This window comes from Trichoderma asperellum, chromosome 6, assembly GCF_020647865.1.
Source record: "Trichoderma asperellum chromosome 6, complete sequence".
Classification (NCBI taxonomy): Eukaryota; Fungi; Ascomycota; class Sordariomycetes; order Hypocreales; family Hypocreaceae; genus Trichoderma; species Trichoderma asperellum.
Genome location: NC_089420.1, coordinates 1,606,633 through 1,633,684, shown reverse-complemented (window position 1 = coordinate 1,633,684; position 27,052 = coordinate 1,606,633). Strand labels below are relative to the sequence as shown.

Genomic DNA, 27,052 nt, shown 5'->3' with positions numbered 1-27,052 from the left:
GCCTATTCGGTTCCCATCGGACAAGTGCGAAAATGCTCCGTGAACCGACAAGACGATCTTTGTTGGCTCTCCTGTGCATACCGGTACCTTGGCTCGGCCTTGGAGGTGATGGATCTGCCCCTCACAGAACATCACCCGCTGCCTCGGTATCTAAGTTAGGTAGGTACCTTTGTATAAAGGAGGATATGAGATATAGCTGCCATTTACAGATGCTCTGATGTCAGACAAAAGTCGCCGGTCAGCGACGCAATGCTTGTAGGTATTTCGTACGATGGATGTCCTTGGTGTCTACGAGCTATACGCAGCGGCACTCTCAAAATTGAGCTCTCTGCAGCTTGTTCGACGTACCCCAGGAGCACAGCTCGGGCTAGTCACTGGTTTTATGCGAGTTAGGCTCGCCTTCTGAGCGATATAATGGTCCATGGCAAGCCCACAGCAGTGCGGTCCCGCGATTCTGTGAGGTTTCAGGTAGTGCCGGTGTGGATGGCGCTTTGGGCTCTGGCCACACCGCGAAGTGGCTGTCATAGTTGTACGAGGTATGCGTATTGGGCTTGCATTGTGCATTGGCGTGCATGACGGGGACACCACCACAGCTCCTTGCAACGGCTTGGATGCAGCCGTCGTGTGTCGCCGGCCGGCGGTGAATGAGCTGCTGCGCGGTATGGAGCTCGCACTTTGCGGACTGACGTCTTGTCCTCATCAGAATGCTTCTAGATGCTCGAGCTTCCGCTGGACTCGGCCAACGGACGTATCCCTGGCACATACCGTCACCAGGGGCTGCTATTATCAGAAGTGCTACGGGCCAACACCGCTGCTAGCGGCGCTGGTATCATGCATCTCGTCGGCCATGACGGCGCCGGCTTAGATGATGGCAATACTTTGAGAACGAGACAGACAGCGGCGGAAGACCAATCTCCACAGCTATCGCAGGGCCAGGTTGTATTCCCAATTGGCTTTTACGGTAACGCAGCCTAGTTTTCCGTGCTCCGTTGTGCGGCATCTGCCTCTAGCAAGCATCCGCCTTTCACGGGCTAACCAGAACAGGCCACTAGCCGAATCCGTTTTCTCTTTTCTCTACTTTGTACGAAACACTGCGCGATCCGGAAGGCTGGGGACCTGCAGTAGGGAGAGGAGCCGTTTACTGTAGGGGCCGGACAAGCTACTGCTAGTAGTAGCTCTAAAAGCTTGGCTGGAGCCCGTCCGAGGTCGTACGTGGACCGGTCACAATCGAGAGCGAGGTAGCATCACCACTCACTCTTGTGTGTATGACGGCGTCTGCAAGCTCTGGCCTCCGGATGGATGGGCATATCCCAGCGCACACACCTTCGGCTGCACGGTACGCTTATATACGAGTAGTGCCACTGGATCTCAGACGCCAGGACAGGCCGCAGAGTGCCTCCTGCACGCTGGCTACCCCATGCTGGATTCCCCACACATGCAGATGCAGACTCTTGAGACCTGGATGTACAAAGGACAAGTACTCTCTGTACGACTGCCAGGCATTGACGCACGGAGAATTTACAAGCATTTTGAAGCCCTTCTTGAGCCACAGAGAGGGCATGCGAGAGGTGCCATGCATGTATGCCTGTATCTGGGCATCTGGCGATGAAGTAGCGCGAATCGCCAAGGCAGATCACCACTCTCCCCTTGCCATATCCATATCCCACAGCCTGTACTTGTACGAGTACATGCTGCTGCCACTGCTTCTTTTCCATGCTACGCGCACCAACAACTGCAGTCACTCAAGGCGGACGTGCCGCATAGACCCGGTTCTCTGCTAATGCCGGGCTTGGGAACTAGGGAGGTTGCATCGACAACGGCCTGTAACAGGGACTGTCCAATCGGCTGGGACTGAAATGCCCGCCTCGCTTTTCCTTTGGAGGGGCCATTCCTACACAAAGGGGAACACCATCTGCTCCTCTTCTTGTGTCTCTCTCCTCCTCCTGCTCCTCCTGCTCCTCTAGCCTTGCCGATAGTATTGGGCCCGGAACCTTTTGGACTGGAGGATGGATAGTGGGAGACCCGTTTAAGGTAGGCGTGCAGCACGCAGACGCATCCTCGCATTCAATTGCATGGACCTTGGCAGACTGGTGGCATGAACTATCCCGGGTCTGGACAACTCCATGCATCTGCACCTGCTATCGAGCAGCGTTTCACATGCAAGTACATACATGTAAGTGAGTGCGTGCTGCAGTGGCAGCGGCACGTGTGAACAGCTTTACAGAGCTTTTTACACACACATGCACACATTGTCCCAGGCCATGCAGACAGCGGCGGGCGTATTTTGCAGAACCAGGCCATTCTGCCACATCCATGTAGCTTCCAGCATAAGGCAGGTAATGCAGGTAGACGTACGACTAGCAATTTCTTATTTCCAGTGTTTGGCAATTAAGCTAAGCAATCAATTGGCCTTTGTTACTGCTCACAATGACTGCGAGCAAGCTGATGGGGTGGCAGTAGTCGTAGGCGCCATGCAATCTGGTTAGTGGCTCGGGAGGCAGCTTATCTTACCTCGTAAACGATGCAGGCGCACACCCACAGCTCCAGATAGATGAGAACAGGGCGCCTGGGGGCGTCCAAGCAAAATGCCTGTCTGCTGTCACCAGCATTCTCTGCTAACCGCCATTTTACACGGACTAGCTTGTTGGAGACACTTCGAAGTAGATGCTACCTTTGCACTGCTGCACATAAGACTGGTACGGCACCTAGATATTCATACAGTGGACACAGGTACCGTGAGAGACTCGGATTCACAGGGCACGCACCTCACCACAGACGTCAATTCACAGACCTTAAAGGCACACGGACACACACAAAACGGCCATTTCTCGCAGCCAACCAGCCAGCGCGAACCAACCGACCAGCTTGTTCTCCCGTCGCCAGCCGCGGCGCCTCCCTTGCTGAGGCTCGCATGCTAAGCATGCGGATCGCGGGGCTGGTTCCGATTAGATAGATCCCCCGATTCAAAGCGCTGGGGCCGTGCTGCACCGCGCACGAAGCGCCAATCCATCGCTCAGAGTTATCTATCACATTCGTTTCTGGATAGACCACATGGAATGGCAGGCAGTTTACAACGACGAAGCAATGCAGTGCCGATGCCACGAATGCGCGCATGGGGCTGCTACGGGTGCCGGCTGTTGCAGCTGCCGAGCATTTCCCACCCTCTGGGCGAGGGCTACCTAGAATAGGCAAGATAGCTTGAGCTCCGGAATTCTGCTCTTCTGTCGGCTGGCTGGCTGGCTGGATGTTGGTGGCATTCGCAGCAGACGACCTAATAGGCATGGCATGGCATGGCATGGTATGGCACCAATGCTCAATCAAGCACATCAATCATTGCTACAAGGTATGGCTGCGCCAATTTACAGCAAAGCTGCAGGAATGAGCAATTAAATGGCCTCGGTTGGCAGTGGGAGAGCTCAGAGCAACAGACATGTCCGGCAGCATAGCCACATCTACATGTAGGCGAATGTAGGCCGCGCGGACGATATTTTTCCTTGATTCCATGCTTTTTGCCTCTTTGGCGAGAGCTCCTTGTCCTCGCTTAGAACCTAAACGTCGCCCAACATCGGCCGGATGCTGGTGTGATGGGCATTAACGTAGGGATTCAATACCTGCGCGGGCGAAGCGAGGTGGTAACACAGCATCTGCTGCTGCAACTTTGCGTTGTCATGGCTGTCGGTCGACTCGTGACAAAGCAAGCTGCAACGTGAATGCGAGTAGGCGGCCTCTGGGAAGACGTGTGGATAATCCTGTGGATAGGTGAGAGCAAGCATCGCAACGCCTCCCAAAGCAGCCCTATCCCTCATAGCGAATTTCCAACACTGGTCTAGATATCTCCATAGTGCCACCTACAACGGTAAGGCGTATCTGCCCTATGAGGCGTGCAGAGTCAAATGAGGCAGAGAGCACGATAGCTGTTGGGCTGAAGAGCAGCTCCAGCCCCAGCCCCAGCTCCAGATGCAGCTCCAAGCTCTTTGCCCCTCTTCGCACACCATCCAACAGGAACCCCGGCTCCGATTCTCTGGGTTCGGCGTGAAATCAGCGAACCAGAGAGCAGGCATACAAGGCAAGGCGTTTGAGCTTTTTTTTCTCGCAGGGGAGGGTTACCTTTTGCAGCGTCCGGTTGCAGTCAATCCGATGTGATTTGACCAGCGCAATAATAGCCCGCATATTAATTAACATGTTTCCAATTTAGCCACGGTCATGAATCAAGGTCAATCAATTCGGGGGCGAGCGTTTGTTTTCCCTTCTGCCGACCGAAACCTGTCTGTGCAGGCACGCACCTACTAGTATGTAGATACTCCTAGATATGTACATGTAGATAATGCATATTAGTACATTGTCTGTCTGTTCTGCACGCCTGCTTTGGATTTCATGTCGTGTGTGGCACGTCAAAGAGACGGCCGCGTTGATTCTGACGGCAGCCGTGCCCCGTTTATTGCTCCATCGATAGCTGCCGTACTATAGACAGGGCTATTAATACCTTTAACTTTCCAATAAGCTGCTAGTCGCTGCTCGTGCCTTGTACGCAGCCAAACCAAGCCTTATTAGTCCCGTCCCTTTGCGGTCGAGGTCGATATGGCGCAGCGACTCCTCGTGCGGGTGGCTTGTTTTCGCCACTGCAGCGTCTCTGGCACAGGCCTTATGACCACGCCCCCCCAAGTCAGCTGGCTGGTGCGCTCCACCAGCTGGACCCCGGAGAAGGGCCCCAACTGCATGCGGGCCTGTGCAGCGCAGCCAGCGCGGCACTAGGCCTGCTGGAGCCCCGGGCCTGCACACTCCCCTACCTTATTGGGTCGATGGCCAGACAGGCGCGGTGGCCAATGCCAGGCGCCAGACAGGCACTGGCGGCTGCTGCTGCTGCTACTGCTGCTGCTTGTAGGGCGCTGTAGGTACGGCAAACGGAGCTCTGCAGCGTGCAGTGCCGGACCGGCCACCACCGAGAAACACTGGACCCTGGGCCGCTAACACGACGCCCAGCCCACTCGAGGCCACTTCGCCAGTAGGGGCCCAAAGGCGTCCGGTGCCGATTTGACGTTGAGTCTGCATCGCTGCTCGTTGCTCGTCTTGGACCGCGAGCTTGTCCATCGCCGGTTTCTGTGCCCTCTTCATCGTCCCTTTTCGCGCGCTGGCAGCTGCTCAGCTTCCTCTCAGCATCCCCTCACTTGCTGCTCACCTCCCCCTCATCGCCAGCTGCCAATTGCCAGCTGCCCGGGCAATGAGTTCGTCTCTGCGGTAACTGGCTCTCTCTCCCCCCAGTCATTAATTGTAAGCTTTCGTCCTCGCCCTCGTATCCTTTTCCTTCTTTTCTTTTTCCCCCTTCACGCTTCCCCGTGACGAGCGCACCACTTGACCTGGACATCGCCACGCCCCTGCAAAAAGACCATATTCCCTGCTCGAAATCCAAACCAAACTTCCCTGGTCGCAGGCAAAGGCAGCTTCTCTCTCTACGCCCTCCCACATCGTCACCATCACCTTCATCATCTTACGCCTGCGAGTAAGAGCATCTCGCAACTAGCCTAGCCGTCCTTGACGTCTTCTCTCGTGCCGGTTGTTCTCCCTTTGCTTGCCTGTACTTTACCTTTTCGTTTCTTTTACTTTCTTTATATTCTCAAAAAGGCACGCAGCTTTTGCTAACTGGACGTTTGTTTCTGCTTGCAGTTTGCCGCCATGCTGGCCGACGACGCGCCGCCCGACGACGCTCGCGGCGCCTTTCCCGCCCATTCTGGCTCTGATGGCCTCACCGTGGCCGAAAAGGTCCTGCGAGACACACAATACCTCTACTCTCTGATTCTGCTCGTGGCCTTCATCTCTCTTGCCGCATGGTATTCCGTCTTCAACGCCAAGAAGGAAGAGGATCTTGTCCAGCCCACCGTCAAAGGTCCTGGAGGGAAGCCCTTGCCCATTACCAAGCGCAAGAAGCGCAGCAACGGGGAGCGTAAGATTGGTCCGCGCTTTGGCCCGACCGCTAAGAACGTCTTTCGCTGCCTTGCTGCTGTTGTCTTCGTGAGCTATGTGGTTACTGGTATTACCATGTTCGTTCATGCCTTCTGGCACGAGAACCCTTATAAATGGTCAAAGGAAGGGCTTCCCTGGGCTGGCGAATGGACAGTGGTATGTCTCTCGCCCCCCCCCCCCCCCCATACTTCCCCATACTTCCCCGGATTTTCTTCGTCTTCCCATCTCCACGGCCTTGGGTCGACCTCGAGTTCATCTTGCTCTCGAGAGAACTGGTCAAATGACCTGGCTTTCGGGGCCCCTCCTTCCCCAGAATCCACTAACCTTGTTCCTTGTTAGGTTCATATCGTGGGAGCTACTTTCTTCTACCTTTACATCCTGTTCTCGTTATTCGACTGGCGCAAGGGCCCCAATATCGTCCACCTCACAATCTGGATTCTAAGTCTCGCTGGAGAACTCATTCTCTTCACCACCACAGCTATTGTTGCCGCTGGTTGTCACTTCGTGCGCGCTTCCAAGCAAGACGACCAGACCACGGATGACAGCTGCATTGATTCATGGACAAAGCTCGATCTCGTTCTCTATTTGGTCCGCTTGCTGACCATAGCTGCTTCCATCTCCCTCTTCTGCGTTGCATGGATTCTCAAATCTCACGCCCCAGATAGAGTTGAGGAAGGATTTGGCATCTCTGAAGCCACGCCTCTACTGCTTAATGGGCAGACTCGATCTTATGACGCCAGGCAGAGCACCAGTTCTGAGACTAACGGCCGACGATCTCGTGGTAGAACCATTTCGAACGCACCCAAACCTACAGGAGGATCCTATTCTCGCAAAGATGAACAAGCCGCCTTCTACCGACAGAAGAAGATCCCCCACAAGACCTGGTGGGAATATGTCAGAGGCTACTCTCTCTTCTTCCCCTATCTCTGGCCCAAAGACTCTACCAAGCTGCAGCTCCAGGTAATGTTGTGCTTTGTTTTAGTCATCATCCAGCGATTGGTCAACGTCTACGTTCCATGGCAGATCGGCAAAGTCGTCAACAAGCTAGAAGCCGTCATCAGAAGCGGCGATCCCATCACCACTGAAAACTTCCCCCTCAAGGACTTCCTCATCCTGGGTACTCTCTGGGTACTTCAAGGCCAGTCCGGTCTTCTTGGCTCCCTGAGATCTCTCCTTTGGATTCCTGTTTCGCAGTACTCGTACCGAGGATTGACAGCGGCGGCCTTTAACCATGTCCACTCTCTCAGCCTCGACTTTCACTTGTCGAAACGCACTGGCGAAGTCCTCTCTGCGCTTAACAAGGGCTCTGCAATCAATGCATTTCTCGAGCAGGTGACATTCCAGGTCATCCCTATGCTCTTCGACTTGTTCCTCTCTATCTCCGTCTTCTACGTCAACTATGGCCCTCTCTACGCTCAATTGAATCTGGTGGACACTTGCTGGTATCTCTATATGACCATCAAGATGGCCGCCACTAGAGCAGATCAACGACGAGAGATGACCAATGCTGATCGTGAAGAGGAAGCGGTGAAGAACGACTCCATCTCTAGTTATGAGACGGTCAAGTATTTCAACGCGGAAGAATACGAATCCAACCGATATCGTGCCAAGGTTGAGGTTTTCCAAAAGGCCGAGGCCCAGGTCCAGGTAGGCATGGTCCTCATGAATATCTGCCAGACCTTCGTTTTCAACCTGGGCAGAATTGTCGCTGCCATAGTGTGTGGCTGGCAAGTTATGGTTGGCGTGCGAACTACCGGTGACTGGTTCACAGTCGTCTCTTACCTGACCCAACTTCAAGGCCCTCTCAACTTCTTCGGCTCGTTTTATCGCACAGTCCAGCAGGCCATGATTTCTGGCGAGCGCCTCCTGGAGCTCTTCAAGATCCAGCCAACCGTGGTTGATTCTCCCAATGCCGTCGAACTGGAAAGTTTTAGTGGACATGTTCGATGGAAGAATGTGAGCTTTGCCTATGATGCTCGAAGACCTGCTCTACGCAACATCAGCTTCGAATGTGCTCCGGGAACTACAACAGCCTTTGTTGGCGAGTCTGGCGGTGGCAAGTCTACCTTGTTCCGACATATGTTCCGCTACTACGACTGTGACGAGGGTAGCATCGAATTTGATGGCAAAGACGTTAAAGATCTCACAATCAGCTCGGTCCGTCGCCATATTGGCGTTGTGCCCCAAGATACGACCCTTTTCAACGAGACGCTCATGTACAACCTCAAATATGCCAACCCTAGAGCGAGTGACGAAGAGGTTTATACCGCTTGCAAAGCTGCCAGTATCCACGACCGCATCATGTCATTCCCCGATGGTTATAACACGCAGGTTGGAGAACGCGGACTGCGACTCAGTGGCGGTGAGAAGCAGCGAGTTGCTATCGCTCGTACTATCCTCAAGGATCCTAGAGTTATCATGCTGGATGAGGCTACTTCTGCACTTGACTCGCACACGGAACAGGAAATCCAGCAAAATGTTTGCAACATCGGTCAAGGGCGAACGTTGCTCATTATTGCGTAAGTGACATATACCCTCTCTTATGATTATTGTAAAGCTTAGGATGGGAGGGTTTGAAGCTAACACACAGTTTTTCCTTTTTCTACAGGCACCGATTGTCGACCATCACCCATGCCGATCAAATCATTGTGCTGCATGCTGGAACAATCGTTGAACGTGGTAATCACCAGGATCTTCTCGCTGCTAAAGGTGTGTACTTTTCGATGTGGCAAAAGCAAGTAACGGCAGAGCGCGCCCTGGACGTTGCTAGAGAAGCGTCTTTGCAGGCCAAGCGAGCCTTGAAAGCTGCCAATATGGATGGCAAGAACAAGTCGGGCGCTCAGATCGACGGATATGAGAGTCACGGGTCTACGACTGAGCTTCTTAGCGATAACTCTCAGCCGCATGGCAATGGCGAGGCTCATCCTTCGACATCTTCTTCCGATAATGAATCGACCCATGAACAGGAGCCGCGTCGCAAATCAGGACTAGATTCCTAGATTTCTTCAGTAAGGCTGGCCATTATGGCCATATCTACTGTCTCGGGTGTCGAACACCAAGAGACTTGACCGGATACGACCTTAAACGGAAAACTGCGTTTCTTCTTAGAATCACGGCTTTTTTCCATTGCGACCCACTTGATATCAATATACTGGCCCAGGGATTATGCCAGTTACACTTCTCGTTTATTTCAAAAAAGAACAAAAAAAAAAACCCCCCCCAAAAAAAGCCCAAAGGAAACAAAAACAAAACTGCAGGTTTATTCAACATTTTGTTTGGCATTCAGTTGCTGAACTTGAACGTCTAGGCCTAGCATGATGACTGCATCACACCGGCGTTAAGGAGGAAAAGGATATCGATACTCATCATTTTCTATTCATCATTTTCATTCATCTACACAGCATAAGGAACATTTGCCTATTCTCAGCAAGCCAATTTTGATTCTCCCGTTCCTTTGGAGCCTGGACAGTCAGCCGGGCTTCTGGATATCCTCGAATTTACTACACAAAGCATTTCATCGGATAACCGAGACTAGAATTTTCATAACTACGGTGACGCCTTTTTTCTATCTATTTCTACTTATTTCCTACTTTACGACCGTTTCAGGCACAGACATTCAGATCTAGCAGCCGCCAATCTGCTTTGTTCTTGTTGCAATCTACCGCCACATAGCCGGACTTAATAATACACCTTTGCATTGTTACGAGAGATGAGATATAGCCGCAGTTACACGCGGAGACATATAATGTGTGTTGTTTTACCACTGTTTCTTGCATCGGCTCTACATCTCACTTGTTACGTCTTCCGTCGAAGGTGGCCCGAATGTTTTCCATTCGCTGGTCGCTGTTTGACTATGATGTATTGATATCCAATATCTGGAGATGTGAGAAGGACAATTGACTGGTATAGCATTTTATCATTTTGTATTCGCCTCATTTCTAAGCCTTTGTGCCTTTCATGGGCGCTGGTGGCTTATGAAATCATCTCCTTATCATGGAGAGAATGAACGAGGTGAATGAATGTTGAAGGCGAAGGTTTACCGATGAGTTCGGTGGATTTGAGAGGATAACATGTGGATGACAACACTTGTTCTTTTTTGTCTCTATCTGAAGGGATTTGTGATTATGGATGCCACCATGGCGAGGCCTACGGGACTTCGCCTTGATTACGGGCAACGACTATACGACTTTGCTTTTTTCTATTTCCTTTTTATTCAACAATTTACGCCCGATGGACTGGATGGATATCCGGAATTTAGTGAAGAGGAATCACGCCTTGGGTTTGTGCTCTCTGGTATTTGTGCGATACGGATATGGTTTTAACATACATTTTTTGGGATTCTTCCTCAAGGAAGCTGAGAGATATGATATGATCTCCAGGATGGAAAATTTGAACAAAAGCAGAAAAAAAGAACACACAACTCGTCGGGCCTACCAGAAAACGGGAAATTTCACCATTTTACTAGAAGTACGGGGCAGCCTCGATAACTTAGGTAGATCACAGAAAACAATTTTGGTAAAAAAAAAAAAAAACTTGCCATCGAATGTAGGCGTGAATGTTTAATGCTAAACGGGCCATCCACCAAGACATGGAAGGCTTGTGTTGGAGAACGGCAGCTTGATTGGCCCGATTGTTGGTTTGTATTGACAGTATAGCAAGTATTCTTGAACATCACGGCGCCGAGTGGACAATTGTATTAGAGCCTTTGCAGCATACCCATTGTGTGATCCATCAAAATGGAGTATTATGTATTGCTTCGTTTCTATATGTATAAAACAAGAAGATATCGTCCAACGGCTTTCGCCGATACCTCATTTCATCCGACTCAAAAGCCACCAGGCTCGACCCAATCCGTATTTTTTCAAAAAGTCCCTTCATCCAGAAGAAGAGATAACACAGATACACAGAATGAACTATGAAGGAATTTAAAGCATTCCCAACCACTGTACAATTATTCAACCCTCCCTTTGCTAGAAACCCTAGATTGCTCATTTCAAAATACCTGCAACCATATCAATCGTTCCGTCTGACTGACAACGTATCAAGTGTCCGGAGAATCAAGTATGAGAAAAAAAAATGTCATCATAAAATTAAAATTAGTATTAGCCCAAGCCATTTCTTCTTTTCTTTTTCCTTTTTCGTGTTCAAAAAAGGAGAACGCCAGTTTTCATGCTTCACATTGCTCCCTACCCGGCTTGACCCGTGCGGTACAAATCACACGCAGGTAATGTAGCCCAAAGACGTAAAGACAAACGGGGCAGCTCAACAGAGTTTCTCGTCATTATTCGATTAAATTGCACCAGTGCAAATCCGCTTGCTTTTGCTGTATAAATCGTGCATGTCACCCAGCGTTTTGCTCAACTCATTGCCAACATGGATGTTGGCCGTCTATTGCTTAGCAGAACCATTCTGCTTATCTTCGTCATGTTCGTAGTGAATTTCCAGCTTAGGAATGCCCTTATTTCCACTGTGCTTGCCTGATTTCTTAGTTTCGTCCTCTGCCTCGTCATCTTCGTCATCAGATCGATCATCAGTGGCCTCCTTGTCGCGGATAAATCGGAAGGCAATACGCAGAATGTAGAAGAGCCAGAACAGGTTCAATGCTTGAAGGGAAGCAAGCAGAGCAGTGGTGATATACTGACTGATCCAGCACTTGTATTGCTGAGTCTCCCAGTTGAGCTCAAAGGGACCAACGGTACGGAACTCAGTGAATAGAGACCAGATGATCTTGAGGTTAATGTAATGACGCATGTAGATCCAAACGGCAACAAAAGTGGCGAAATAAGGAGCAACGATAGGATGGTCGATGTAATTGAGAGCTTTGGAGGAGGCGAGGAAAAAATCGCTGATGTCGTGGGTGATGTAGACAGCAATACCAATGTAGGTGAAGTGGAAGCGGTAGCTCAGGCCGATAAGGGCCAAACTGACGATGTGGTGGCCAACGAGCTCTTTGAAATCCTTGCGCGGCTTCTCCATTCCCAAGAGAAGCACGATGGCCTGCTGGGCCCAGTAGGCAGCCTGGAAGAGGTAGTAGAACTTGACAACGCCCTCATGCGACCGATGCGGGAAGCCCTCGTACATTCCGCGCGTGTTGAAGTACCAAACAGGTGTGCGGCTCATGACATACATGCCAGCAGGTCCTAAGATGCCAAAGTAGAGGGCCGTGTACACCTGTTCCATGAAACGTGCCTGCTTTCCCTTGCTGAGACCCGTTCGGCGGGCTAGTGGGCGCAGCAGCTCCTGCATGATAAACTCGCGAGTAAACGACAGGACAATGGTGTAAAAGGCGACAAATGCAATATCCCATTTGCCCTTGCCGTATTGGACAGGCTTGAGGGGGTCATCCTGGGGAATCGGGTACGACAGAAAGATAAAGTGGTGTAGGGGATTGGTCTCGGAAGGGTTAATGGCGTATCCGGTTAGGAAAGTGAGTAGCAAGACGGCAGGCAAGACAAAGGTGTGCTTGACCATGGTCTGGCGAAGCTGTGAGAAATATCCACGAGCGCGACGGCGCTTCGAAGGCCTAGGGATCCCAGAGTGATCTTCTGAGCTCTCAGATGAGTAGTTCTATTGATTTGCGGTGGTCAGCTTCAGAAAGGCCTGAGCAGAAAAATCAGAGGTGACAATCTCACCTCAGAGTCTTGGGCATTGAGACTGACCCGGCTGGACGCCAGCGCGGGCGCACCAGTGTCACCAGCACGAATCTCTCCTCCAAGACCACTGCTCTTGCGCCTGCGCCTCGCCAGGTTGACGTCAGCGCTGTGCAGTTGATCTGCCGACGTGTTGAGCAGCGGGAAAGGCTCTACCCCCGCCATTGTGATCGGAGAGTGGTCTGTATGTCTTGGACGGTGAAAAGTGGTGTAGTTGTGGTGCAGTTCGAGGAAAATTCCCCCTGGACGCCCTTGAGACAGTTGCGCTTAGGAATGCGACCTGCCGCCTCGCAAGAACAAACGGCAAAGCCTCGATCGCCGGAAGAAAGAGGAGAGCTTGCAGGACGCTGGAAGAAGTAGGAGGATAAAGGAGACAAAAGGTAGGTAATAAACAGTGCTGCCACTACCACTCCAATTAGGATCGTTGGCCTCTTGTTTCCCCCCTTGTCGTTGTCGCGGGGCGCACGCGCAATTGATTGGTGGTGTGGGGGGTGAGAGGATCAGCCCGATGTGCGACTCGCGTGGATTATCCGCTTTGTCTCGTCTCACAATTCGTGCTAGTGAGCCTCGGTTTGGGTCGATTCTCGCATGGGCCAACCGCCAAGGGAAAAAAAAAATTGGCGGTCTGTTTTCTGGAGAGTCAACAGAGACAGAGGAAGTCTAGGACGGCTTGGTCGTAGAGCTCTTATAAGATATAGCAGGTGAAGTCCTAAGGATAAAGGAGCAGAGAGACACGGACAGCGCGCAGAGACGGCGAGGCCGTGGGTGGTCGGACTTTCACGAGATTCCGAAATGGAAGCGTGAGACGAGAGATAGGAGAGAAAGGCCTAGGAAAAAAATAGGACGGCGCTCGGTGAGGTGGTTGTCTGGCGTCGTGTCCGATCGGGACCCAGATTAGGGGGATAAGCGGTCATGCATGCACAGTGGATGATCAAACTTGGCTGTTTGTGCCGCGTTGGGTATTGGAGAAGAGGCTGGAGAAGATGGGAGAGAGAAGGAAAAGAAGAGTTTGGTGGAGTTGGAAACAAGCACAAACAAGCACAAACAATGCTGCAATGCTGCGTCTAACACTGTCAAGTACCGTCTACGCAAACCGCGCTGCAACTGGGAGATGCTGAGAGGTAGGTGGTACCAAATATCCCAGCTGAGGCAGGTGCCGCTAACAAGGAGAGGGGAAAATCGAACTGGTTCTGTGGCGAAATGGCAGGAGCGCTGAAAATGCAGACACACAGCACCTGCTTTTACAGTAGCAGGTATTACAGTACCAGCTCACATAAATTACTGTCTGTTACCTCGGACGCACTTTATATACTGTACTCCTAACGTTCGTTCCTTAGTATCAGGTACCTCTAGTAGGTACTAATCTTACTTGAAATTGTTGAAAGCATTTCAACAATGTGATAATCATGCATCTGCTCTCGTCTTATGTTGAGACACGAATACGTGTACTGTATGCGGCCGCGGTGCATTTCCAAGGCCAAAGGCAGCACGACGTACTAGGTAGGTGCCCGCAATAAACCACCAAACCAGGTACATAATGCAGCATTAGCCAGCGACTAACACACAATCTATAAATGGCAAACATATCACCCAAGCGGGACTGCTCACGGCATCACCATCACAACTCACCGCAATCCTCCAGATCTCTTTCTGCCCATGCTCCATGTAAACTGCCAAACTTCTCTCTGTCCCGGCCAGAAACATGCCAAAAAATGAGATACAGTAAGCCGCCAAACAGCCACCAGCACCAACGACAGCCGCTAAACGCTGGGGGACCCTGTTTTAATCTCGTTCGACATGCCTCTCGCGCCTCGTCACTGGCCCAACGCCAGCCGAAGCCCACAAAAAACCAGCGCCATGACCCCTGACAGCCAGCCCTCTTTGTTCCCTCTTCTCTAGCGTCCACATGCACCCAAAGGTTTAAACTTGACCGAAAAAAAAAAAAAAAATCCCTGTCGTCAGGGCCCTGTTAGTCCCATTCGGGAAGCGAGGGGGTCACCCTTGCATCCCTGTGGCATTTTCCTTTTCCACCTCTAACGAACTTCTTTTTTTTCTCTAAGCCGGCCGCCTGTCACTTTTGTCTGTTCCGCACTCCGTGAACTCTATTAGCACCATTACGCGTATCTAACATGGAAAATCGTAACTCGCAGGAGTGAGAATCCTTTTTTCTTTCTCTCTCTCTCTCTCTTGCTTTTCGTGAGCATCAATCGGCTGCGTGGTAGTCTAACAGACGGAGTGATGCGACATCCCGCGCGCCACACACCAAAGCACAATCAGCTCATAGTGATCCGTGCTCCGAGCGCGGAATACGGGACATGAATTATCACCAAGTCCACTCGACGAGGAGGTGTGGTGACATAATCGGCGTTGCAGACATTTGGGGCATGCAATTCAAGAGCGCTAGTTAGCTGCAGCTGCATGAAATGAAATGGGGAACTTTTATGAGCACGGAATAAATCGCTGAAGCTGTAAGCTGTAAAATTGTCTGCAAAGCATTGAGACACCAAGTTGGAATTTCCTGATTACCTCGAGTAGAAATGAGATTCAAGTGTTGAACGGCTCGAATGATGCCCAGGGAGAGTAAAGCTGTGATCCATTTATAGAGGCAGCAGAGGCAGCAGATGTAAAAATCGACGCATTCCAATTACAACAACTCTCATAATGTTATAAAAGTGTGTGTGTACCTATAATAATGGAGTTGGGTGCTTCAGGTTATACATTCATTCTTCTACTGTTTAGCTCTCCGCTTGTCAGATTCATGCTGCCAAACTTTCATCAATCGCAATGGACGCAGTATCACAAACCTCTCGCTACCCAGATTTCATCAGATTTCTCATAGAACATGTAGTGTACTTATTCATTAAATTCAATTCATATCAATCAACGTATTTCTGTCATCTTCCGCTCCATAGCATCAATCATTCGCCCTCTGTAAATCTCTCCAAGAGGCTCCGGGGTATAGCTATTCTCCATATATCGTTATATACTCGTACATACACATCCTAAACATAACTACCGCTATTATAATGTCGAAAACCAAGAGAGAGAAGAAAAAAAAAGGAGGGGCATTGTAAAAATGCCCTAGCCAGAAACGCCACGCTCAAAGACAAAAGCACCTAGGAATTTAGAGAGAGCGAGAAAGAAGAAGCCAGGTTCTTTCTTCTTTTCCTCTTTTTTTACAATGAAAGCGTTCAAGAGGGGCCTGGCTCTCTCGGTGGTGTTGTGTTCCTGTCTTCTTGCCCGGTGTCTGGCTCGTCAGGATCATGATCGCGAGATATCACAGAAGAAGTCTCCGTTATAGAATCATCATACGAGTAATCGTCGTCGTAGAGGTACCGGTTTCGTACTCCCGGCCATAAAGGCGGATTGCTGGGCGGTATAGGTCTCTCATACGCTGAAGCCGCCGCATTCGCCGTCGGATACACGTTGGGGCCCATCTGATTTCGTCCCCTGGCTTCGTAAATCTCCTCAGAAGATGAGCTGCTGCTAGATCCTCGTGCTCGCCGCAACGCCGACGCCACTGAACCGCTCAAATCTTCTCCCTCTTCCTCAAGAACCTGTTGTAGCGCCGCGCCTCGCCGTGCTGGTGCTGGTATCACCATTACGGGGAGATTGTCCGTGTCTGTCGTGGGCCGGAATCTTTCTCGGATCCTCTCTGCTTGGCTGGCTGCAAACTCTTCTAATCTGCTTCGTATATCCCACCGGTTGGTATCCATATGGGTTCTTGAAGTAGCAGCGGACCGGGCATCCGGATAAGCTCCAGGAGATTGCGGTGTTGACGTGGTGCCATGGTTTCCGCGACGAAGCAGTGCCTGCCAACGGCCACCGCCAGAAGAAGAATTCGCTTCCAAATCTGGTATTCTTGGTTCTTGTATCACAATATGACTGGCTGGAGAATCTCCAGGAGAAATAGACGAAAGCGCTTGGCTTGTCGAGACTGCGTCTTCCACGGTAGGACCACGACCTTGGTTGTGGCTCTCGGACCTTGAAAGATCTAGTCTAGGCTGTGGATGCTCTCTCTGGTATCTTACCGCGTAGACAGTACTGGCAGCACTTGTTGTATCGGTCCTGCTGGCTGGCGTTACGGCTGGAGCAGGTCGTGAGAGCCAAACTGGCGGCCTTAGAATATGTCCCGATGTTCTCTCCACCTCTGCACCGCCAGTCTGGCCTGTATCACGGCCGCGTCCAGTACTTCGCTCCCGCTCGCGGTGGCGACTGCCGATAACCGACACGCCTGGCCATCCGTTGCCTTCGCCTGGTCTTTGCTCTCTTGCCGTGATGATGACGCCTCTGCCATCACCACCACCACCAGTTTTGTAGCCTCTTCTCTTCCGTGACCAGGGGACCTCAGCCGCGTCAACTTCTAGCGTGTCATCTCCGTCAAATACTTCTCTTCCAAGTATTCCATCCTTTTTCTCTTCACGCTCCAACGCTTCAATTCGTTCCACCCATTCCCAAACCACCACACTAGCTGCTGCTGCACCAACCCATCGCACGTAATCTCCCCAGGCTGTAAACTCAGGCTTCGATATATCAAGTATAAAAAAGACAACTGGTATTAATATGGCGCCCAAAGATATAATGGCCACCAGACTTATGTTCTTCATCAAGGGGTGGTAGAACGAATATCGCTTCTTCATAATTGCATAGTACACAACCCACGCAGCATAGAGCACCCCAAGGGCCAGTTGAAATAAGTAGCTCAGCGCCGGGATGGGATGAGCAAAACTCTTGGGCATAGAATTGCCGATGCTGTCCGGGTCGGAGTATAAAAAGCTGTTTAGGGCACTGAAAATGACATCGAGACTGATGAGGAAAAAAGCAGCCCATTTGATGATGATTTTCTCGCGGTGGCGCGGGAACAGCCGGATCAGCGTCTGCGCCTGTGCGAGCCAAAGAAAGGTGTCGGATACCACCCGGATCGCCTTGAGCTCCGTACTCCCCATGACCTCGTTCTGAAGCACTTTGGCATTCTGCACGCCCCATATGTACTGTATTTTGGCGATCCTGAAAGTGTCAGCCGTGGCTATCGTCAGAGATATCGCAACCGACAGGGCGGCCAGCTTCTGCAGCCACGGCCGCCCACCGATATTGACGCCCCCAGAAGAAGAATTGGTAAAGCCACCGGGCCGGCCAAGGTAGACAACGCCACTATCGAAGAAAGACCTTGGCGTGATGAAGAGCATAATAACGAGCATCCAAGCGGTAACGGTAGTCGCCGCGAGTGCGTAACAGATGGGAAAACTCGAGGCGTAAAAGGGGTCTCGAAAATCGGAAAAATGCGGGCTGTCATCGTCATCACCGTCGTCTCCGAGGTCCTGGAGGGTCAGGCTCGAGTCTCCGTCGCTGGTGCTGGTGGTCTCCGGGACTGCAACGGAGACTGTCGGTATTGTCGCAGTCGGGCATGGTGCCTGGAAGAGGGCGTCGTTGTCTAGTGTCAGTATAGCATTGTCCGACTCTCCATCCAAGGAGAGGATTCCGTTCGCCGGCAGCCACGTGCTGGTGCACAGCGCCATCGACGCCTCGAGGGACGACGTAGCCGCAAGAGCGGCCACATGGGTGGCCATGGACGTCACCGACATGGTCGGATTGGAGCGGAACCAGGATCGGGATCTCGAGAAAGAGGCTCGTCGATTTCGTGAAGAGTCAACCGGCGAGACGGCGACGAGAAAGGAGAGGGTGCCAGTCGGACCTTATCGCGGGATCGCCATGGAAAATGGTGCCGACGGAGGGAACGAGCTGAGCTGAGCTGAGCTGAATTGCCTTTGGTCCTCTGTACTTCGCTTCGCTTGGTTTCGCTTGACGGGCGGCGTGCCTCGTGCAGGCAACCTCACAAATCTAAGACACGCTGACAGAACTGAATCGAAAGTAAACAGCGAGAGGCGCCACGGTTACCAGAGCTGTCTCTGTGCAAGTCGAAAAGGAGCGAGTCGTGAAATCGATGTCGAATTCAGGCGAGCGCGAGCAAGCCGAGCGTCATAACAATCGGTGGCGCAGGGGCCGAAGTTGCGTCCAGACGAAAAGAAAATCCAGGTAGGTCGCAGCTTTGTAGCAATACAGCGAAAAAATGGCCGTATCCGTCCAGCCTCCGGGCTTCCGCGTGCCCTGAAACCAATATCCTCGTGGGTAATGTCCAAAGTCCGTCTCTCCTGTTCGCTTAGGCCTGTACGTCTGTTTAAACTCTGCGATCGATCTCGACAAAAATTCGACGCGGAGAAGCAATGGGGAATCTATTTCGGGGGGGAGAAGAGGAGAGAGAAGTTGGTTGGTGTTGCAACTTACTCGCTGAAGAACAAGCAGCTGATTTCCTGCTGGATGGCGTGGCGTGCACTGTGTCACTTCTGGCGGTGGTGGCGGTACAACGTGGTGCTGTGCCTTTTGGGGCTGCGGGGGATTGGGGCGCTGCAGAAGGGCTGGGCCAATGGGCGCCGAGAGCAGCGCATGGTGCGGCACACAGTGCATCTAATAAAGCATGGACACGGTCCCATTCTTGGAGCTAGTAGTACCCACGAATCTGTGGAATATTGATTGGGAGTCATGAATTGACTCCACGGCATGGCCGTATCTGCGGGCAGCCAGAGACCGCTCGTATTCAGGACGCGCAGCGCAAATAGAGTTCACCAAGCCATAGCAGTCGTCTTGACAGCCAAAACTGACAGGCCGCTAACTTGCTCCCCATCCCACGTGTCCGGCCAAAAAAACACACATCCAGACTCCAAATCCGATACAAAGTCCAAACAGGCAGTCGGTACTGCGCCGCGCCGCGAACTTTTGTCGCCCATTTGCCCACTCAAACGCCTCGGGGTGCGGAGTAACTACTGATGAAGAAGTAAACTTGGAATCGCAGCTAGCTTCCCAATCTGCCGGATACTAGTTACTAATACGATCAACACTAGTGCTACTACTACTACTGCTGCATCAATTGGATAATGGTCAAAAAAATATATACCTATATATGTATAAATGAAGCCTACTAATGCGACTTATACTGCCAAGAAAGGGGCCTGTTTTCGATTCGTCTTTGGCCGTGCCCCCCCTTAAAATGGAATCGCAAAAGAAGCACTAGAGAAGCATCGGAGAAATTTCACATAGCAAATGAGAGAAGAAGCGTTCTGAGTTCTTCACATGCCTGCCTGCGGCTGGTCTTGGCAAAAGCTTGTCTCCGCAAACCCGCAGTCTTGGCACGCGTGCTCTAAATCCTCACAAAGAAAAAAAAAAAAATCTCGTCCCTCCAGCATAACTTTTCGAGAGAACCCGTGGTGTCAAACTAGAATATATTCATTCTGTCGAGAAATCGAGAATAAATGATCCCCTCTGACGCCTCATGATGCTGCGTTGTAATTACATTTCGCTATTGTATTCCTTTTGCTGCTTTCTTTTTTCTTCCACTTCGTTTTGAAAACCTCAAAGTACCAGCCTCCCACGGGCCATTCGGTGTGACCAACATCACGTCCTTAAATCATAGGTATATCCCATTCTTTTTGCATCATTTCTCTTGTTTTCCTTTTGTGTCGCTCCCTAAAATAAATCGTAATCACCCTTTATCCATGTGTATATGCATTATTTTCCCTTTCCCTTAATCTTCATCTTCTTCCTCCTGAGGTCCGCGGTACTTCATTTCCAGCACCCATTTGCCGTCAAACTCGATGCCCTTCCGTATCTTAGTACCAGCCTTCCTCCAGATTGCGCTTCCCAGCCCTAAATCGGCAATGAATAGCCGCCACTCGTCCTCGTGAATAATATTTGTTGGTAGGGCTGTATCATCGTCAGGGGGCGGCGTAACAGCCTCTAGAAGCCCCTTTTTGGGTGCGCCTATGGCAACAACGTAGCGCGGTTTGACAAACAGGTGACTTCCATCAATAATAGCAACATTGCCGTTTGAAGGGTCAATGCCTGAAGGAATATCAATTGCTAGTACGAACGCCTCATTCCGGTTCGCCCATTCCATCAGCTCATATACCGACGCCTGGTCACCGACTCGCAGTTCCTCAAACGACATGGTAAGGCCGAGCAAGGCGTCAATAATAAGAGATATTGATAGGCCACTACCCGCTCCAGCCCCTCTTCGAAGAAATTCAAAGAAGTCGTTCTTGCTCAAAATTCGGCCTCCAAAGTTTCTGTAGAGCTGGATCTGTCTCTTCAAATCTTCCAATAGGTCTCGCTCGCGCTCAACACCAACCAAACATACAACCACATCAAAGTTTTTGTTTCGAAGATGGCGAGCAGCAGCCAGCGCACGAATACCCGACTTATGATTGCCGGCAAGTATCACAATCGTTGATGAGCGCACTGAAGCATCGCTGGACGCTCCCGCCACGACCATCTCGAATCGGACTTTCATGGCTGGGTCTGACAATACGGCCACAGCCACTTCAGCGATACCCCTTCCTGCGTTTTCCGCCATCAAGGTCTCGCTAAATCCAATCTCGTTGGCAGCAATGTTTTCAATATTCAGCATCTGAAGCGTAGAAATCGTCTCCACGCGTCGATTTGAAGGCAGTAGATATAGTCCCGGGCGTTCATGCTGCTGCTGCTCGTAGTCAGTGCTGCGGTGCCCGGTCGTGGGGCTAGATCGGCGAGACGCTTGATACCGTAGGCTGGAGTTGACCCTACTAAGTGGCTGACTTCCAACAGGAGCGGCAGTGCTTGCCTTGCGGGACTGCGAGCGCCTAGCACCAGTCTTGCTGTCAGGCCTCCGACCGGTTTGGCTGGCATTTTTGTGTTCTCGGCCGCTTAGCTTCTCAGATCCGTTGGCACCAACATCTGCTTCGCTATTCCAGTAATCAGCGTTTGACGCAGCCGTTGTGGAGGGCATATCCAGGACATTTTCGGTGTAGTGCAGGTTCTTGCCTCCCGCCGTTCCGGGCTTGGGCCGGCGGTTGTGTGCTACAAGGCGGCTCGCATCGTCAATGGTATCTTCTTTTCTCATTTGATCAAAAATCTTGTGCTTGTCGAATTTGGCCAGATTATTCTCAAAATCGAAATCGCCCATTTCCTCTGTAACGTCCTCAGATGCCCATCCATTGTCCAGGAGACTCTTCGAGTTCTTCCCATTCCGTCTAAGAGCGGTGAATGGCTGAAAAGAGGCAGTGCTTTGCAAGATTGGAGTCTGTCTCCAGCCTTTCCCATGTCCTTGCGTCTGAACAGCTGGTTGCGCTTCGCCTAAATGCTCCTTGTGGGCCTTTGGATGCCGCCGCGCTTTCTTCTTTTGCTGTTGCTGTGTAGAACCTGACGCTTCTTTGACCTGTCGAGCTTTATTACCTGACAAACCTTTCAAAGTGGCTACTGGGTCTATCTTTAAATCTTTCACTGACGCCACAAGGTTGTTCTCATCGCCAGAGTCGACCGACGAGCGCGTCGCATGAATGCCATATAGGACTCCCGGCTGTCCTGCTAGGTCGGTTTGGTCTGCGCCCTTTTCATCCTTCTTCTGTTTGCCAGACGCCGCTGACTTGGGCCGTCTTCCTAGACTCAGAATAGCTGGATCGACAAAGGCAGGCTGGGCCGGCTGGGTCGGAGTCTGTGCGGCCAACTGAGTCGGCGGCTGCTGCACGGTGTATGTCGAAGCCGTAGGTTTCTCAGCAGGCAGAGGGTTCTGGTCTGGCCTGTCGTCACCATTAACTTCTGAGAGATCGGCAATGTTGGAGGCATCGATTCGCATATGAGGGACCCAAGCTCGCGTTGCAGCAATGAATACTTGATTGGCAAATTAGTCTTGTCCATGTTCAGTCCAACATTCTGGGGGGGAGGGCGAGATAATGGACGCGCTTACCATTCGTCAAGGTGAGGCTGCTCCCTGCCTGTACATCGCGGACGGTGCCTGTGAGCTGGTGCCCAGGAGGATCTCTCAGCACCACCCGCATGTGCAGGCCGGCAAACTGGCTCGCCATGGTGACACGTCAAGTCAAATTCGCAAACGGCGACTTGATCTTCGCAACGCAGCCGTGTCGCCTCTCAACCGATGAATATATCACAGAGTATTAATCGCTGTTCTTTTTGGCCTTCAAATCGTCATCCAGAGACGAGGTAGCACCCTGCTTAGCCTTATAATAAAGACTGCCTCCACAGGTGATATGGAAGTGATCGCCAAGTGTCGCCGTCCCAATGGATCCCGATTAAAGGTTGTAATAGTCGTCAAGAACAAAGTCTGGTCAGTGAAGAGATTGTGAGAGTTTTCTCAGCAGTGCTATATCGCAGAGCCGGGTGTAGGCAGAGAGCCCCCGAGGCAGCTCCAACGACGCCGGGAGGAATTTGGGACACGCGCGCAGTTGGAGATGCAGCCGGAAGTGAGGGCAGGCGCAGGCGCCCAGAATTGTCGTCGAAACGTGCTAGAATTGTGTCAAGACCTCGAGACTATCAGTCCATGCACTCCAGTATTTTGCCTCGTCTCCGCCAGGCCAAGCAGGACGTTCGGGGGAGGATAGCGGTAAGTAGAGCGGACGACAAATTTTGGTGGACGATATGGATGCTGGCTGGCACCTTTGGCGCAGACACAAAGCGGTTTGAATGTGCTGAAGCTAGCAGGTCGGGACTAACCTCAACCGGGTCGCCGATAATCGATAACAACCCTTGCAGCACCCTAAAAGGAACCTCAAGGTCCCAAAGCAATGGCTCCGTCAGCGCTGATTAGGGGTGTTGGGTCGCCCCCTGCAGCGCAAATATTACTGCCGCTGGTGCCAGCCAGCCACCAGCCCGCCCTTTTAGAGGCTGGTGCAACGAACGCACATGCAGGCGCATCCTGCGTCACCGTTTTCGATGTGCTAGGTATTAGTGCGCGTGCGGTAAGCTGGGCACCACTCTCTTACTAAGTTAGATCTCGTGCGCATAAGACCAGACAATGGCCAGGAAATGTGTTTGCCTAGGAACGTTCTATGCAGAAGCGCCTATATATATATATATATATATATATTTACGAAAAATCCATTCAGCCCAGCTCCGAAGCTCACGTAGGATATCCTGGAATTCGTCACCGTGAATCTCTCCACCATCCTGCCAGCGATCTCATGTACATCCTTTCGCCAAGCCAATAAAAGTTCTGCAAGGCCCAACTTGGCAAGTCTAGCTACACATATCTTAGAAATCAAAGCAAAAAAAAAAAGTCTCGAATATGCATATTCAGTTCATGGTGGAACTACCTCTATGGCTCTTTAATATATTTGGAGATGAGCTATAAAATTGCTGCTCTCCCTTTTAGAGGCCTAATCCCGTAACGACGCTTTCTATTGCAGCTGTCCTCCCGGATCTAAATATTTCATAAGGGGAATCCATATCATCGTATAATAACAACACCAGCAGCACCGTTAGTAGTACAAATTCTCTCACATATGCTATTGGTCTATAATTCGCCATGAGAAGGACCCTAAAATGCCACTGCGCCCTCTTCTCCCTTCCTCGTCTAGATCAAAAATCTCTTAAGCCGAAGCACTTGTGACACCTTTTCTATTGGCGACAAAATCCGCTATGGATTGAGGCCTTCTCGTCGCTGCCTCCTCAGCACTGTAGAGCTGTCTGTAAAACACAATGACCCGGGGGTGGGCCATAACTTTGTTCTTGTCAAAGCCCAAAACTCGTAGCCCCTCTTGGCTCGTAGCACGGCTCAGCGCAACATATGCTTGTCCCTTCTCAAACACTTTACCCAGATTGACAGTGACTCGCTCGAGCGTCTGTCCTTGGGCTTTGTGAATAGAGAGCGCCCATGCAAGGATCAAGGGAATCTGGACTCGTTTGGCTTGGACCTCGCCATTCGGAAGCTCTACCTTCCACTCTTCTGGCTGGCAGAGAATTACTCGTGCCACGCCATCTGTTGAAATGAACCGGACGACGGGGTATTTCATGCCAGACCCGTCCGGTTCAGGCTCACGGCTAAAGGCTTTTAATTTCCTTCGTGCCTTTGCCATTGCGTCCATTCCGTCATCATAGTCGTCCATGTTCGACATGTCAAATGCTCTCTCGTCAGAAAAGGCAATGACCGTGCCGAGTGATCCATTTACCAGAGATCCGTCAAGATTCTTGATAAGCATGACCTGAGAATTGACTTTGAGCTCAATAGATTTTGGAGCCATCATATTTGCCAACAACTTTTCTCTAATATTGACGTCTCCCGTATCTATGGCATCATACCGGTTCGGAGTTCCAGGTAGCTCCCTCAGCCGCCTCTCATTGGACCCATCAACTTGTGCTCGTGTAGGGAAGAGCTCGGCTGATTCGACACCATCGTTGAACTCAAGCGGCCTCGATAGCTTTTTGAAGGTGTCCACTGTCTGTTGGCTAATCTGCCCCAGCCGCATCTCGTTTAACATGTTGGCAAAAACAGGATCTCGCTGACGGAACACCTGCGTAAGACCAATTGTGTGGTCGATTGACGTACTCCAGGTAGCAGCATCAAAAGCGAACTTGGCTTCACGCTTCTTATCCCCATCAGGGACAGGCGGAAGCTGGAAAAAATCGCCTGTAATGATCAGCTGAATGCCGCCCCACGGCCGGCCGTTATTTCGAATTGTTCTTCCAATCTGCGACAGCTTGTCAAACAAGTCGCCATCCACCATGGAAACCTCATCAATGATGAGGCATTTCGTACGAAGCCACCTGTTTTTGGCTTTGGGATTCCTTCTAATTTTTTTCACAAGAGTAGGCGCATCTTCCTTTCCAAGTCCAATACCTGTTGAACCGGGTCAGCCAAGAATATCAACGACGATAGCCGACAGCAACAAGCCTGTGGCATAGGTCAGCATCGGGCCTACCTGAAAAGCTGTGGAGCGTAATTCCTCCAATGTTACACGCGGCAAGGCCCGTGGAGGCCGTCACAGCCACCCGTTCGCGATCTTTGGCGTGTTTGGATCGCAGTTGGGTGATGATGGCTCTCATCAAAACTGATTTTCCTGTTCCAGCAGGGCCAGTGAAGAAGACGCTCTTGCCCTGGTTTACCACCAAGTCGAGCACATGTTCCTGTTCCTTACTCAGATGGATGGCTTCGCCTTTGGAGGCATCGTGGGTTTTCCCGAACTCTAGCGGCCGCTCATCTAAGCCTTGAGAATCCGCCCGAGCGGCTTGCTGAATCTTGAGCTGTTTCTTTTGTTCTTTGATAGCATCGACGGAAGCCTCCCACATGCGCGTTGGCTTTGTGGGTTGGACATATGTAGGGATATTGTACAGGCCCTGGTCTTGGCTCTGTTCTGGTTCTGAGCGGAAGCTCGCTGGCAACACCCGCTTCTTTTTTGGAATGGGTAGTCCTGTCAGCTCGCTCTCGCCAGACGAATCACGTTTCAATGAAACTGTCGACATTGGCTTAGAAGGAAAGTAATGTGATCTAGGAGAAGAAGACCAATCAATCTGCTGAGTCGGCGGAGGGCGGAGGTCGTCCTCTTCTACTATCGGAGGCTTTGGGTCAGGGAGAGTGGGAAGCGCCGAAGGCGCCTTATAGTCGAGATCGAGATCTTCATCATCGCTGAAATCGTCTTCCACGAAATATACATGCTGTCCAACCTTTTCATTTTCATCAGGTCCAGTGAGGTCAATAGTTTCGGCATCACCCTTGAACGGGTCTGACTTGTTGTACAGAGATGCCAGCGAACTCGTGGCACTACCAACGGAGTTGCTCATTGGCGGCGGCTTCTGATCCAGAGGTTTCGAAGGGGGTGCCATCCTCGCCGACAGTGCAGAAGCGATGCCCGTCGTCCCGGCCTTCTTAAGCTGGTCTCGAATGTCGGTCACGGGAGACGCACTCGGGCTGCTGGACGGGAACAGCTGCTTTGACAGGGCATTGCGACCAGGGGGGTCGTTGGCCTTGAAAGCCTTGTTGGCCTTCGCAAACATCGAGTCGGCCACGGCGAGAGACGAGTTGCGAGGCGTCCAGTGGGCATAGGCAAGCTGGCCAAGGATGCGCTGCGAGGTCGGCGAGGATCGAACTGGGCGGCTCAAGAGACTGGTCTTCATAAACAGACGCCACGGAAGAGGGGAGGCCTGGAAGAATAGCAGTGCCGCTCAGCTATAGCCGATAACTGCCCATTCGTGCACCATCACATCCCAGCCCAGGCTCTGCGGTACCGATCGAGATGCTGCTAACTTTGAATGGAGGCGCGTCCCCCAGGCTGTGGGACGTGCATCAATCAACGCGTGAGGAGCCGGCCGCTAAGTAAATCGCGTATCCATGCAAGCTTGCGCTGAAGGGCGCTAAAATTTGGGAAAAAAACATGCTGAGTCATCATCGTAATTGCCTTTGATTTACAGATACTTTTTGGGAATAGGTATACGCTTTGATCAATGGCCACTTTATAGGTATGCTTTGGAAATTGCCTGCCTGTAATAGAAATACATAGGCATATACCTAGGTACCTATATTACAAGACAATTTAATAATACATATGCTGATTTGATGGTGCCTATCAATTGCTCGCTTATACTAGTCCTGTTGATGTTGTGAACACCGCCGATGAAGGAGCTAGCCA

At 51.3% G+C, this 27,052-nt stretch overlaps 7 protein-coding genes across 7 annotated transcripts; 2 read left to right on the top strand and 5 right to left on the bottom strand.

Annotated features, from left to right (window-relative positions):
- Positions 1 to 367: 367 nt before the first annotated feature.
- On the bottom strand, positions 368 to 574 carry TrAFT101_009985 (uncharacterized protein; the record flags this gene model as incomplete). The annotated part of the gene is made up of 1 exon (XM_024906515.2): positions 368 to 574. The coding sequence occupies one exon, from the start codon at positions 572 to 574 to the stop codon at positions 368 to 370; it is 207 nt and encodes a 68-aa protein (XP_024761084.2).
- A 140-nt stretch (positions 575 to 714) lies between these two features.
- TrAFT101_009984 (uncharacterized protein) lies at positions 715 to 975 on the top strand (the record flags this gene model as incomplete). The annotated part of the gene is made up of 1 exon (XM_066128812.1): positions 715 to 975. One exon carries the CDS (start codon positions 715 to 717, stop codon positions 973 to 975), a length of 261 nt encoding a protein of 86 aa, XP_065984937.1.
- Positions 976 to 5,108: 4,133 nt separating this feature from the next.
- TrAFT101_009983 (uncharacterized protein) lies at positions 5,109 to 10,490 on the top strand. Its single transcript, XM_024906659.2, has 4 exons — positions 5,109 to 5,268; positions 5,662 to 6,114; positions 6,298 to 8,477; positions 8,567 to 10,490. Exons 2-4 carry the CDS (start codon positions 5,671 to 5,673, stop codon positions 8,955 to 8,957), a joined length of 3,015 nt encoding a protein of 1,004 aa, XP_024761086.1. The 5' UTR covers positions 5,109 to 5,268; positions 5,662 to 5,670; the 3' UTR covers positions 8,958 to 10,490.
- Positions 10,491 to 10,659: 169 nt separating this feature from the next.
- On the bottom strand, positions 10,660 to 13,595 carry TrAFT101_009982 (uncharacterized protein). Its single transcript, XM_024906660.2, has 2 exons — positions 12,591 to 13,595; positions 10,660 to 12,525 (listed from the first exon to the last, which is right to left on the bottom strand). Exons 1-2 carry the CDS (start codon positions 12,771 to 12,773, stop codon positions 11,347 to 11,349), a joined length of 1,362 nt encoding a protein of 453 aa, XP_024761087.1. The 5' UTR covers positions 12,774 to 13,595; the 3' UTR covers positions 10,660 to 11,346.
- Positions 13,596 to 15,302: 1,707 nt separating this feature from the next.
- On the bottom strand, positions 15,303 to 18,873 carry TrAFT101_009981 (uncharacterized protein). Its single transcript, XM_024899967.2, has one exon. It carries the CDS (start codon positions 18,188 to 18,190, stop codon positions 15,800 to 15,802), a length of 2,391 nt encoding a protein of 796 aa, XP_024761088.2. The 5' UTR covers positions 18,191 to 18,873; the 3' UTR covers positions 15,303 to 15,799.
- A 727-nt stretch (positions 18,874 to 19,600) lies between these two features.
- Positions 19,601 to 23,078, bottom strand: TrAFT101_009980 (uncharacterized protein). The gene is made up of 2 exons (XM_024900065.2): positions 22,381 to 23,078; positions 19,601 to 22,304 (listed from the first exon to the last, which is right to left on the bottom strand). Exons 1-2 carry the CDS (start codon positions 22,496 to 22,498, stop codon positions 20,185 to 20,187), a joined length of 2,238 nt encoding a protein of 745 aa, XP_024761089.1. The 5' UTR covers positions 22,499 to 23,078; the 3' UTR covers positions 19,601 to 20,184.
- A 452-nt stretch (positions 23,079 to 23,530) lies between these two features.
- Positions 23,531 to 26,718, bottom strand: TrAFT101_012060 (uncharacterized protein). The gene is made up of 2 exons (XM_066129460.1): positions 25,349 to 26,718; positions 23,531 to 25,266 (listed from the first exon to the last, which is right to left on the bottom strand). The coding sequence occupies exons 1-2, from the start codon at positions 26,538 to 26,540 to the stop codon at positions 24,020 to 24,022; spliced, it is 2,439 nt and encodes an 812-aa protein (XP_065984936.1). The 5' UTR covers positions 26,541 to 26,718; the 3' UTR covers positions 23,531 to 24,019.
- Between the last annotated feature and the right edge of the window lie 334 nt (positions 26,719 to 27,052).

What these genes read in the sequence shown, in the direction of transcription:
- TrAFT101_012060 (XM_066129460.1), bottom strand. Translation starts at nt 26,540, where the DNA reads ATGAAGACCAGTCTCTTGAGCCGCCCAGTTCGATCCTCGCCGACCTCG. An exon ending in TACGCTCCACAGCTTTTCAG is followed by an intron (nt 25,267 to 25,348) that starts GTAGGCCCGATG and finishes CCGGTTCAACAG; the next exon opens with GTATTGGACTTGGAAAGGAA.
- TrAFT101_009982 (XM_024906660.2), bottom strand. Translation starts at nt 12,773, where the DNA reads ATGGCGGGGGTAGAGCCTTTCCCGCTGCTCAACACGTCGGCAGATCAA. An exon ending in TCAATGCCCAAGACTCTGAG is followed by an intron (nt 12,526 to 12,590) that starts GTGAGATTGTCA and finishes GCAAATCAATAG; the next exon opens with AACTACTCATCTGAGAGCTC.
- TrAFT101_009981 (XM_024899967.2), bottom strand. Translation starts at nt 18,190, where the DNA reads ATGTCGGTGACGTCCATGGCCACCCATGTGGCCGCTCTTGCGGCTACG.
- TrAFT101_009983 (XM_024906659.2), top strand. Translation starts at nt 5,671, where the DNA reads ATGCTGGCCGACGACGCGCCGCCCGACGACGCTCGCGGCGCCTTTCCC. An exon ending in GGGCTGGCGAATGGACAGTG is followed by an intron (nt 6,115 to 6,297) that starts GTATGTCTCTCG and finishes GTTCCTTGTTAG; the next exon opens with GTTCATATCGTGGGAGCTAC. An exon ending in CGAACGTTGCTCATTATTGC is followed by an intron (nt 8,478 to 8,566) that starts GTAAGTGACATA and finishes CTTTTTCTACAG; the next exon opens with GCACCGATTGTCGACCATCA.
- TrAFT101_009980 (XM_024900065.2), bottom strand. Translation starts at nt 22,498, where the DNA reads ATGGCGAGCCAGTTTGCCGGCCTGCACATGCGGGTGGTGCTGAGAGAT. An exon ending in CAGCCTCACCTTGACGAATG is followed by an intron (nt 22,305 to 22,380) that starts GTAAGCGCGTCC and finishes TTGCCAATCAAG; the next exon opens with TATTCATTGCTGCAACGCGA.